This window comes from Oncorhynchus mykiss, chromosome 2, assembly GCF_013265735.2.
Source record: "Oncorhynchus mykiss isolate Arlee chromosome 2, USDA_OmykA_1.1, whole genome shotgun sequence".
Taxonomy (NCBI): Eukaryota; Metazoa; Chordata; class Actinopteri; order Salmoniformes; family Salmonidae; genus Oncorhynchus; species Oncorhynchus mykiss.
Window position 1 is genome coordinate 26,781,163 of NC_048566.1, and position 12,986 is coordinate 26,794,148.

Here is a 12,986-nt window from a genome sequence, read left to right on the forward strand (position 1 = left end):
GGATATTCCTGCAGTCAGCATGCCAATTGCACACTCCCTCAACTTGAGACAGGTGGATGGATTATCTTGGCAAATGGAAAAATGCTCACCACCAGGGATGTAAACACATTTGTGCAATGAATAACAGAAGAAATAAGCTTTTTGTGTGTATGGAAAATTTCTGGCATCTTTTATTTCAACTCATGAAACATTTTTGTTCAGTATAGCTTATTAAGTTATCTAGGGTTACTTGTAACCAAGGCAGTGTTTTTTTCTGGATTAATAATGGGCTTAGGTGGTGGACGTGGCAGGGGCATGAATTTTAGAGAACATTTTAGAGACCCTCATCTTCGCCGTTTTAAAGCAAATTCCCTGCGATTCTATGCATTTTGCGATGGCTAATTCTGTGTTATTTTGCTCAAACATGAAATATGTAGTGCTAAATTAATTGTTTGAGGGATTTTTCAATTGGCCCTGACTTTCTGACTTTCTAGTATTTATTTAGGTGACAGTTTTCAAAGGTTATTTTATGTAAGGGATAAATGCCCACATTCTGTACATCATAAACAAGTATTCAACAATGCTGTGGTATAAAAAAAGGCATTTAGTCATTTAAGTTTACAGTAAAAGCGTTTTTCCATCCTAAAAAAAATGTTTTTTCTTTTTACACTATTTGGACTTAGGTGACCTGAAAAAATGCTTAGGGGGCCCGCCCAAGGATTAAAAACATCCCTGCAAGACGTGACTAGGATGTCATCACGTGACACTAGTGATGTCATTGATGTCCCAAGCAAAAGAGAGGGGCAGGTCCTTCATCTTCTCCTGGAAGACACTGTCAAATCTCTCGCTCTGTGCAACAGTGAAATGGTTCTTCCAGTCCCCAATGGTCCCTGTCAGAGTGTGGATGGAAATCAGTCAATGTAAAAATAGTATTAAAAGGGCAATTCCACCATTTTCATTATCTCCAGCATAATACATACAGTATGTGAAAATGGCACATTTCGTATCTAAACATCTAAGGTTAAAGTTCTACCCGAGAACATCAAACACTAGGAGATTCGCGGTGACGTGCGGAGCAAGAAAATACCCTTCCTCTGGCTAGAAACTTGTTGTAAATCACAGTTTCTTACTTTTAATCCTACCCTGTGATGTCACAGATTTTTAAAAGAATAGGGCATTAGCTTTTTAACTCACTATTTTCACATATGTAGACACAGGTATGATTCCAGAGATCATGAATATGAGGTTGAAAAGTGGCAGAATTGCCCTATAAAATCAAAAAGTATCAATTTAATTGTTCTTTAGGTTTGCACAGATTATAATCCGGATGGTTGTATATCTATCGGAACATTGGTTCAGTGTAAATGTGTGGGGGCCTGGTGTTACAAGTACAGTACTGTAAGGCCTTTGTGGTTGCCCTTGGCTTGATTAAGGCTGAAAGCATTTGCAGCTTGTGCAATCCTCATACCAAAGTGTATTGATTCTGTTATCACATTATATTATGACTTAGGTGTGACGTGCATACCTTTCCTCATAAACGTGCCCTTGTTGTGGTCAAGCAGGGAGTCGGGCACCGTCTTGTAGTTAGCCTGCGGGTTCTGTTTCATGGTTCTAAAGGTGCTGTGTTCCACCACACTGGCCATCTGCTCCTCTGTCAAATCCTTCCCTAGAAACCTGCACATCCTCTCCACCATGGAGCGCAGGTCCTGCAACACACACACCGTTCATGCTTTGAGACTCATGTAAACTCACAAGCCAACTCCGAGTACAGGACAGACTGGACAAGTAGATGGACAGGTAGGTTTTGCCACCATTGGTACCTTGATCATCTCTTCATATGTGATGTACAGGAAGTTCATGTTGTCTCTATTAGCGTACCACGTCTTGATGTGCTCAAACCAACAGTTCCCAAAAACTGCAACACACACAGCAAAGACTCAAATGGATGCTTCATACCCAGCCTACCACCATGAAAGCACAGCTGAACCTAAGGATACTACAGATGAAAGTGTTTAGAAGGCTTTCGACATCATTCATTTCAAAATAATCACAATTAACTGACTTAACTGTAAGCGTAACGCATTGTTGGCTAGTGCCAACTCCCCCTAGAAAAATAATACTTGGATTTGCACATCATGTACGATATTCATAGTCCTTAATAGGACCAAAGGCACACATTCTACTTACCTTTCCCTTCCATGAATTTCTCAAAGAAATCATTGAAGTCCTTCGGTGTCTCCAGCATGGCTGCATATTTGTGGAAGTGGTAATAGGACACGAGAACATCCTTAGGGTTTCTGGCCACATAGATCACCTTAGGGAAGCAAGATCATACTGCATATCAATAGATTGACTACAAAAAACGATCCATCAATATCAGTAGTAATAATTTAATGAAAGTAATCCTGAAGGTAATGACAAATAGTGAAAATAGACTTCGGGTAACACTTAAAGCCTGCAGGTATTATGCATTCTAAGACTTATCATAAGCATGTATACTGACCATTTAGAGTATTTTGATACACAGAGATATAAAATATTAAAAGCCTTATAAGGCATTAAAAAGGCTCATACATAACAAGTAATAAAGCATTATACATGCAGGCTAACACCAATACCAAAGTGCTAATTATGCTAAGTGCTAATACCACAGAATAATACCCAAGTGTTACCAAAATTTGCTTTGCATTCCACTGACCTTTCCCCTCTTTTGTCTGATGGCGAGAGGCATGAACTTGTACTGCAGGTGGGTGACCCGTAGCCTGGGGGAAGGGGTAGCGTTAAACTCCTTCTCACTGCCAATCAGCTCGATCCATGGGACGCGCTGCGCGTTGAGATGCTCTGTGTTTGGAGTGACGTCCCCTTTGGCTTCTATCAGAGTCAGAATCTGCTGCATCCAGATCGTCCCTGTCAATCACAGCAGAGTGGACACTACAGGTCACCCAGAGGTAATTTCAATTCAATTTAAACTTCAATGTCAGTCCTACCATACAATGTACAATACTGGATAGCTTGGCCCTTTCACCTCACTGCACTACCTTGATTTGATAACACCCACACACTGTTTAACTGACAATTCAGGGGTTATTTTTATTGGGGAAAATGTAGTGAACTTTTGTTTCTCAGGGATTTTACACTAAAAAGTATGTGGACACCTGCTCGTCGAACATCTCAATCCAAAATGGGCATTCATTTGGAGTTGGTCCCCCCTTTGCTGCTATAACAGCCTCCACTCTTTTGGGAAGACGTTCCACTAGATGTTGGAACATTGCTGCAGGGACTTGCATTCATTCAGCCACAAGAGCCTTAGTGGGGTTGGGCACTGATGTTTGCCAATTAGGCCTGGCTTGCAGTCGGCATTCCAATTCATCCCAAAGGTGTTCGTTGGGGTTGAGGTCAGGGTTCTGTGAAGGCCAGTCAAGTTCTTCTGCACCGATCTCGTCAAACCATTCTGTATGGACCTTGCTTTGTGCACGGGGTATTGTCATGCACAATAACAGTTGACCGGGGAAACTCTAGCATGGCAGAAATGTGACGAACTGACTTGTTGGAAAGGTGGCATCCTATGATGGTGCCACGTTGAAAGTCACTGAGCTAAAGCCATTCTACTGCCAATGTCTATGACGGTTACATGGTGGTGTTTGATTTTATTCACCTGTCAGCAACTGGTGTGGCTGAAATAGCCAAATCCACTAATTTGTATATATAGTGTATTTGAATGTGGACATTGTCCTGCCTACCATCACTGCGCTACTCCTGCTCTGATACGATGCTTATGGGACATCGGTCTGATACACTTTAATCTAGCCTGGTTTAAACCATTGTTTTCAGCCAAGGGGAGAATAACAGGGCATGGCAGCATTCCACCTAATGTAAGGATGCGGGCAAGATTCTGCGCAGGGAGATTAGCGAAAATACCAGTTGTTGGCTTAAAACAACTAGGACATTTCTTTCACTTATCTGGGCTGCTGGACTGATACAGGTCGAGAACAGAGCCCATTAACAGATAAGCAAAGTAAACTCACTGAACGAGATCTACTCAGTTGAGCTGAAACTGTGTAAGAGGATCTTATAGAGAGATAAAAGAGGTATGCAGGAATGTTTTTTAAAAGTGGTAATCAACTGGGTATTCTAGGTAAGTACATCCATGCTGTCTCCAGTATTCACCTGACTTGGGATAAGTGACGGCGAATATGTCGGAGTCTCGGATCTCCCAGTTCTGGATTTGGTCGACCTCGTCGGGAGAGTGGACCCCATTGATCAGGTTGAAGTTCCGGTGAGGAACCAGCATATAGTCCAGAACCTGGGGATCAGTGGAATCCAAAGGATCTGAGAAGACAAGACATAGTCAAAGGCCCACTCATTCAAGCAATCTGGATCTATGTAAGCATTAACACACAACAGGGAATAACGATACACCTCCAGCCGTGTGAGAAGGCACGAGGCCGAAGTCCTACTCATCAAGAGTTGAAACGCTGTGCTTGGTTAGACAAAAATCTGAAATAAACACCCAAAAAGCCCAGTAATTAAGGCTGTTATTCCAAACAAATGTTTCTATAGCTATCAGATCACAGGGAGCCTGGAGGAAGCCAAGTGGAAATGTTTAAAGGGGAAATCTGGGATTGGAAAAACAACTGGTAAACAGCTGAGGGTTGGGGTTGGAGAAATGTAAACATAAACAGAGTCATGGATGCAAGGACTGACCATTAATGATATCAAAATGATAGTTATGAAACCATATAGGGTTTGTTTAGAATAACATTGTTATTCTAAACAAATAACACTATTTTGGGTTCTGGTTGGGTAAAACAGTTGACCTAAACTCACGAGGCATTTACAAGTTATATTCTTCATGAAGCAGCAATGGCTACATGCCATTAACTCAAAAGTCCTAAAATGTATGTCACAATCCCAGATTGCCCCTTTAACAAAAGGAGACATTTAATAACATTCAAGTACCTATAAACAAAGCCTGGGTACAAAAAAAAAAGGATTCCTATGAAGGACTAGCAAATATTTCAGTAAAGATAAATGGTGGGTTTGCTGTGCAACAATGCAGTTCTAGCTGTAAATCATAGAGGGGCAGAGAGCATGTTGTTCTGTTCACAGGCTGGTCTGAATCACAGGTTTAAAAAAAGTTGCCTAGTTTGTGTCCATCAAGCTCAAGCCTTGGTCACCATTCATGGTCCTATGTAATCCTTTCTATCTCTTACAGGGTGAGACAGATCTTGCATGCAACAGTGCATTATATATATATATATATATATCTGTGGACAGTAATGTACACTTCAGACATGCAAACATCTCACTGAGAGGTTCCAAATATGAATACAACAATAACACAATTACGCAACGAAGTATCACACAGAGAAAACAAAGTAATTACTTGTTTCTAACTATGCCACTCAGATTCTGGTTAAACATTCAATTAACATGATAAAATGGCAATACAAGGGTAGGCACTGTATTCTGCAATAGGCAATATAGCAACCTATTTGAACTCCCAACTATACCTCCACGCACTGCACAGAGCGCACAGTATTCCCTACCTGTCTTTGTACGGATGGAAGTTGTCATTGTATGCCAATGTGACAAAATCCACAGTCGGTGTTGGCTACTATGAAATCCCTGGCCCCAGGTAGTTTTTTGCAGTCAATTAACAACTATTCTTAAAAATAAGGTTTTATGATGGATAGCGGGCAGAGCGAAGTTACATTCACTCGGTGTCCAATGCCTACCCGAATATCACCTACTGTCCCAAATAGAAGACGCGGAAGACAAACACACGTTTCAGCTGGGTTTTTTATTCGTGTCGTGCTCGAGGAATACTGACCGCCTATACAATTTAAGCGCGTTCGCGCACGCAGCAGTAGGGTTTGTTTTTTGCGCGGTCGCACCTCAGATTAATTTGCGTTTTTTAAACACAGCGTTACAGACTCCATGCAATATGCCATATTTTACATCCCCCATGACCGACGAAAAACGGGAAACGATTTTGATTAGGCTACAGAGGAAATCCGGTATTCTTAACTAGTTTGTTTTACTGAGAAAATTAATTGAGAAACGTTTTTGTGAGGCCAAATTAATTTTTGTTTTGTCAACATTTTGTGCACTCACTCTCACACACACACTTTCCACCCTGTGCATCAGAGGTGGCACCACACGTACTAGAGTGGTGTGGTGAAAATGTATTATGGGGCTGTAGTCTTTCCTGTTCTGGTAACCTAACCAGGTAAAACTCAGGACCTTATACGGTATGCCGTGATTTATCTGTTGTATTAAGGTTTAAAATGGGCTATGATGGGACCAGAGTTGTTCTAATCAGGTCACATGGTTTAAACAAACTAATGTTCTTGGGGAAGATGAAAATACTGTCAAACTGCAGCAACCTTGTAGTTTACATATTAATTATATTAGGACTTGGGTTGTTTACACAGACAGAGAAAGCAACATGATTGGACAAAGCTTTCTGTATGCGGGTTTGTTGCGTCATATTGTCCCGCCCTATGCAACTCTAGGCCTAATTAAAAATGTACTCAGCCTGTTAGCTATTGTGTTTATTGATTAATTCCAGTTAATCATTTTGGATTGAAAACGCCTAGGTAGTCGAGTCAGTCCAAGTTTGAATATAAACCAAATTTCATCCAATTCACATTTTCTCACAAACAAATTGGCTATAAATACACCAAGTTACTGCTTCCTTCACCCTGGCCAGAGACAGGGCACATAGCAGTGATCAGACTGAACAATTATATTGTTTCCATGCAATACAGCATGTCAGATCGCTAATGTTTAAGTGCATAGGCGGATACATTTACGGAGGAGTTATTTTTTGTGTCTGTCTGGTGTGATGCGTTATCAGGCTTGCTAAATAAATACCAGCGGAAAGTGGAGATTGCCTTAAACTTTGTGCATTGTGCCCAGCCCGCGTGACCTGCGATTTCTGTGAACCTGATTGGTTAAGGCATGCAAAGAGCCTGTAGCAGCACTCCAGTGTGACTGAAAGAGATCTTGTCTTACTTAGAGTTGACAAATCATGAGGCAAATCAGTCTAAAATACAGAACTCCCCCCCCCCCCCCCCTTTTTAACGTTTTGCGTTGATATATTTTATTAAACTAAATTTAAAAAATGGTGATTGTCAATGGCAAATGTAATTTCTCCACGTTTTCTGGCCAGGCCCTGTCATGCATGGACCCTAATACTTCTGATGGATTCATATTTTGTTAGAGGGCAACAAAGCATAACCTTTCACCAGTTCGTGAAATTTCTCTAATATGACAGTAATATGTCCAATACATATTTATTCTCTGTAGAACTGATAAGGACATACGCAGTCGCAATCCACACATCTGTCAGTTATCAGTGAGCTGTCACATTGCTGAGAGGGCATGGACAGGAATCAGGACAGAGGCTTGGAGGAAAGATTGTACCAGAGTTCCTCCAAACAACCCACAGACTGCAGTCCTACCAGTTCAATAGTAATTAGAGCATTCCAGTCGGTGGCCTGGGAATAATATGTATTACAGAATGTCCTTTTCACCAGCAACTTTTTATTTATTTATCTGTCTTATTCTCACAGTAGTGATCATGTTGCCAGGTGACTTGCCAGGAGGGTGTGAGTGAGTGTGTGTGTCATCTGTGTTTGTGAGAGAGTATATGTGTGTGTGAGTGAATGTCAGTGTGTGTGTGTGTATGGGTTCCACCGAAGCCGCACATACCCAGAGGGCCCCAGCCCCCAGATACTGTAAGAAGATAAAAGCTGAGGTTGCGGAATGTTCCTCCTCAATTGGAACAGGACAGAAGGATAAAGTGTGACTCAACACTAAATCATCAGTGGTCTCTATGTCTCCCCATGTAACCTGACTCATGTTTGAGAAAGGGGAGAACTACTTGGTCTTGTTTTCTGATTTGACAATACATGAGGAGGGGCTGGTCTATTCCTACTTCTAGTGAAAGACAGTGTGGGGCAAAGATGCACCAGGTGTGTCTCTCCATGAATGCACTCTGTTTATGTTTGTGTGTGTGTTTGTGTATACAGTGGGGCAAAAAAGTATTTTGTCAGCCACCAATTGTGCAAGTTCTCCCACTTAAAAAGATGAGAGAGGCCTGTAATTTTCATCATAGGTACACTCAAACTATGCCAGACAAAATTAGGAAAAAAAAATCCAGAAAATCACATTGTAGGATTTGTAATTAATTAATTTGCAAATCATGGTGGAAAATAAGAATTTGGTCAATAACAAAAGTGTATCTCAATACTTTGTTATATACCCTTTGTTGGCAATGACAGAGGTCAAACGTTTTCTGTAAGTCTTCACAAGGTTTTCACACACTGTTGCTGGTATTTTGGCCCATTCCTCCATGCAGATCTCCTCTAGAGCAGTGATGTTTTGGGGCTGTTGCTGGGCAACACAGACTTTCAACTCCCTCCAAAGATTTTCTATGGGGTTGAGATCTGGAGACTGGCTAGGCCACTCCAGGACCTTGAAATGCTTCTTACGAAGCCACTCCTTCATTGCCCGGGCGGTGTGTTTGGGATCATTGTCATGCTGAAAGACCCAGCCACGTTTCATCTTCAATGCCCTTGCTGATGTATCATGAGATTTTGAGTGAAAACCTCCTTCCATGGCCCCATTCATTCTTTCCTTTACACGGATCAGTCGTCCTGGTCCCGTTGCAGAAAAACAGCCCCAAAGCATGATATTTCCACCCCCATGCTTCACAGTGGGTATGGTGTTCTTTGGATGCAACTCAGCATTCTTTGTCCTCCAAATACGACGAGTTGAGTTTTTACCAAAAAGTTATATTTTGGTTTCATCTGACCATATGACATCTCCCAATCTTCTTCTGGATCATCCAAATGCTCTCTAGCAAACTTCAGACGGGCCTGGATATGTACTGGCTTAAGCAGGGGGACACGTCTGGCACTGCAGAATTTGAGTCCCTGGCGGCGTAGTGTGTTACTGATGGTAGGCTTTGTTACTTTGGTCCCAGCTCTCTGCAGGTCATTCACTAGGTCCCCCCGTGTGGTTCTGGGATTTTTGCTCACCGTTCTTGTGATCATTTTGACCCCACGGGGTGAGATCTTGCGTGTAGCCCCAGATCGAGGGAGATTATCAGTGGTATTGTATGTCTTCCATTTCCTAATAATTGCTCCCACAGTTGATTTCTTCAAACCAAGCTGCTTACCTATTGCAGATTCAGTCTTCCCAGCCTGGTGCAGGTCTACAATTTTGTTTCTGGTGTCCTTTGACAGCTCTTTGGTCTTGGCCATAGTGGAGTTTGGAGTGTTTGAGGTTGTGGACAGGTGTCTTTTATACTGATAACAAGTTCAAACAGGTGCCATTAATACAGGTAACGAGTGGAGGACAGATGAGCCTCTTAAAGAAGAAGTTACAGGTCTGTGAGAGCCAGAAATCTTGCTTGTTTATTGGTGACCAAATACTTATTTTCCACCATAATTTGCAAATAAATTCATGAAAAATCCTACAATGTGATTTTCTGGATTTTTTTTCTCATTTTGTCTGTCATAGCTGATGTGTACCTATGATGAAAATGACAGGCCTCTCTCATCTTTTTAAGTGGGAGAACTTGCACACTTGGTGGCTGACTAAATACGTTTTTGCCCCACTGTATATATATATATATATAAACTCAGCAAAAAAATAAATGTCCCCTCAATGTCAACTGTGTTCATTTTCAGCAAACTTAACATGTGTAAATATTTGTATGAACATAAGATTCAACAAGACATGAACTGAACAAGTTCCACAGACATGACACAGACGTGACTAACATAAATGGAATAATGTGTCCCTGAACAAAGGGGAGGGTCAAAATCAAAAGTAACAGTCAGTATCTGGTGTGGCCACCAGCTGCATTAAGTACTGCAGTGCATCTACTCCTCATGGACTGCACCAGATTTGCCAGCTCTTGCTGTGAGATGTCACCCCACTCTTCCAACAAGGCACCTGCAAGTTCCTGGACATTTCTGGGGGGAATGGTCCTAGCCCTCACTCTCCGATCCAACAGGTCCCAGATGTGCTAAACGGGATTGAGATCCGGGCTCATCGCTCGCCATGACAGAACACTGACATTCCTGTCTTGCAGGAAATCACGCACAGAATGAGCAGTATGGCTGGTGGCATTGTCATGCTGGAAGGTCATGTCAGGATGAGCCTGCAGGAAGGGTACCACATGAGGAGGGTGTTTTCCCTGTAACGCACAGCGTTGAGATTGCCTGCAATGACAAAAAGCTCAGTCCGATGATGCTGTGACACATCGCCCCAGACCATGAAAGACCCTCCACCTCCAAATCGATCCTGCTCTAGAGTACAGGCCTCGGTGTACGCTCAATCCTTTCGACAATAAACGTGAAACCGACCATCACCACTGGTGAAACGAAACCACAAATCGTCAGTGAAGAGCACTTCTTGCCAGTTCTGTCTGGTCCAGCGACGGTGGGATTGTGCCCATAGGCAACGTTGCCGGTGATGTCTGATGAGAACCTCCATGACAACAGGCCTACAAGCACTCAGTCCAGCCTCTCTCAGCCTATTGCGGACAGTCTGAGCACTGATGGAGGGATTGTGTGTTCCTGGTGTAACTCGGGCAGTTGCTGTTGCCATCCTGTACCTGTCCCGCAGGTGTGATGTTCGGATGTACCGATCCTGTGCAGGTGTTACACGTGATCTGCCACTGCGAGGATGATCAGCTGTCCGTCCTGTCTCCCTGTAGCGCTGTCTTAGGCATCTCACAGGAAGGACAAGGCAATTTATTCCTCTGGCGACATCTGAAGTCCTCATGCCTCCTTGCAGCATGCCTACGGCACATTCACACAGATAAGCAGGGACCATGGGCATCTTTCTTTTTGTGTTTTTCAGAGTCAGTAGAAAGGCCTCTTTAGTGTCCTACGTTTTCATAACTGTGACCTTAATTGCCTACCGTCTGTAAGCTGTTAGTGTCTAAACGACCGCTCCAGAGGTGCATGTTCATTAATTGTTTATGGTTCATTGAACAAGCATGGCTAACAATGTTTAAACCCTTCACAATGAAGATCTGTGAAGTTATTTGGATTTTTACAAATTATCTTCGAAAGACAGGGTCCTGAAAAAGAGACGTTTCTTTTTTTGATGAGTTTATTACATACATACATATACATACACACTACCGTTCAAAAGTGTGGTGTCACTTAGAAATGTCCTTGTTTTCCATGAAAACATACATAAAATGAGTTGCAAAATGAATAGTAAATATAGTCAAGACGTTGACAAGGTTATAATTATTTTTAATTGAAATAATTGTGTCCTTCAAACTTTGCTTTCGTCAAAGAATCCTTAATTTGCAGCAATTACAGCCTTGCAGACCTTTGGCATTCTAGTTGTCATTTTGTTGAGGTCATCTGAAGAGATTTCACCCCATGCTTCCTGAAGCACCTCCCGGAAGTTGTGTCAGCTTGATGGGCACTTCTTTTTTATTTTACCTTTATTTAACTAGGCAAGTCAGTTAAGAACGGCCTAGGAACAGTGGGTTAACTGCCTTGTTCAGGGGCAGTGTCTGTGTTCAAGCTGCTCCCACAACAGCTCAATAGGGTTGAGATCCGGTGACTGTGATGGCCACTCCATTATAGACAGAATAACAGCTGACTGCTTCTTCCCTAAATAATTCTTGCATAGTTTAGAGCTGTGCTTTGGGTCATTGTCCTGTTGTAGGAGGAGTATGGCATGGCGTTGCAAAATGGAGTGATAGCCTTCCTTCTTCAAGATCCCTTTTAACCTGTACAAATCTCGCACTTTACCACCACCAAAGCATCCCCCAGACCATCACATTGCCTCCACCATGTTTGACAGATGGCGTCAAGCACTCCTCAAGCATCTTTTCATTTTTTTCTGCGTCTCACGAATGTTCTTCTTTGTGATTCGAACACCTCAAACTTAGATTCATCTGTCCATAACCCTCCCCCCCAATCTTCCTCTGTCCAGTGTCTGTGTTCTTTTGCCCATCTTAATATTTTATCTTTATTGGCCAGTCTGAGATGTGGCTTTTTCTTTGCAACTCTGCCTAGAAGACAAGCATTTTGGAGTAGTCTTTTCACTGTTGACGTTGAGACTGGTGTTTTGCAGGTAGTATTTAATGAAGCTGCCAGTTGAGGAATTGTGAGGCGTCTGATTCTCAAACTAGACACTAATGTACTTGTCCTCTTGCTCAGTTGTGCACCGGGGCCTCCCACTCCTCTTTCTATTCTGGTTAGAGACAGTTTGCGCTGTTCTGTGAAGGGAGTAGTACAAGATCTTCAGTTTCTTGGCAATTTCTCGCATTGAATAGCCTTCATTTTTCAGAACAAGAATAGACTGACAAGTTTCAGAAGAAAGTTCTTTGTTTCTGGCCATTTTGAACCTGTAATCGAACCCTCAAATGCTGATGCTCCAGATACTCAACTAGTCTAAAGAAGGCCTGTTTTATTGCTTCTTTAATCAGGACAAGTTTTCAGCTGTGCTAACATAATTGCAAAAGGGTTTTCTAATGATCAATTAGCCTTTTAAAATGGTAAACTTGGATTAGTTAACATAACGTGCCATTGGAACACAGGAGTGATGGTTGCTGATAATGGGCCTCTGTACATCTATGTAGATATTTCATTAAAAATCATCAGTTTCCAGCTACAATAGTCATTTACAACATTAACAATGTCTACACTGTATTTCTGATCAATTTGATGTTATTTTAATGGACAAAAAATGTGCTTTTCTTTCAAAAACAAGGACATTTCTAAGTGACCCCAAACTTTTGAATGGTAGTGTGTGTGTGTGTTTTATGATTTTTTTTTACAGTTAATTCTTGTCATTTACCAGTAATCTACAATGTTTGGTTACAGTCATTTCTGGTAGTTGAATAAATATATGAATAGATGTTCCATTCTCAGTGTGTCCTTACGACTTCTACAAGGTCCCAATTCTACACACAGGAATATGTTGAGGATTTGAACAGAACAGAGAAAAATGCAATA

The 12,986-nt window shown here is 41.9% G+C and overlaps 1 protein-coding gene across 3 annotated transcripts; it reads right to left on the reverse strand.

Moving 5' to 3' along the window:
• Positions 1–633: 633 nt before the first annotated feature.
• On the reverse strand, positions 634–5,822 carry LOC110485095 (amine sulfotransferase). 3 transcript variants are annotated; one of them, XM_021556163.2, is made up of 8 exons: positions 5,529–5,808; positions 4,147–4,308; positions 2,678–2,886; positions 2,167–2,293; positions 1,800–1,894; positions 1,505–1,685; positions 1,174–1,246; positions 634–869 (listed from the first exon to the last, which is right to left on the reverse strand). In XM_021556163.2, the coding sequence occupies exons 1-7, from the start codon at positions 5,554–5,556 to the stop codon at positions 1,212–1,214; spliced, it is 837 nt and encodes a 278-aa protein (XP_021411838.2). In that variant the 5' UTR covers positions 5,557–5,808; the 3' UTR covers positions 634–869; positions 1,174–1,211. The 3 variants fall into 3 exon arrangements, with proteins under 3 accessions (XP_021411838.2, XP_021411835.1, XP_021411833.2); XM_021556160.2 differs by lacking the exon at positions 1,174–1,246 and having other exon boundaries at positions 5,718–5,822; XM_021556158.2 differs by lacking the exon at positions 1,174–1,246 and having other exon boundaries at positions 5,529–5,804.
• Positions 5,823–12,986: the final 7,164 nt, after the last annotated feature.

Excerpts from the sequence above, each read along its gene's own strand:
- LOC110485095 (XM_021556158.2), bottom strand. The coding sequence starts at position 5,556 with ATGACAACTTCCATCCGTACAAAGACAG. Across the intron at positions 2,887-4,146 it reads CGTCACTTATCCCAAGTCAG|GGACGATCTGGATGCAGCAG; the intron begins GTGAATACTGGA and ends TGTGATTGACAG. Across the intron at positions 1,895-2,166 it reads GAAATTCATGGAAGGGAAAG|TTTTTGGGAACTGTTGGTTT; the intron begins GTAAGTAGAATG and ends TGTGTGTTGCAG.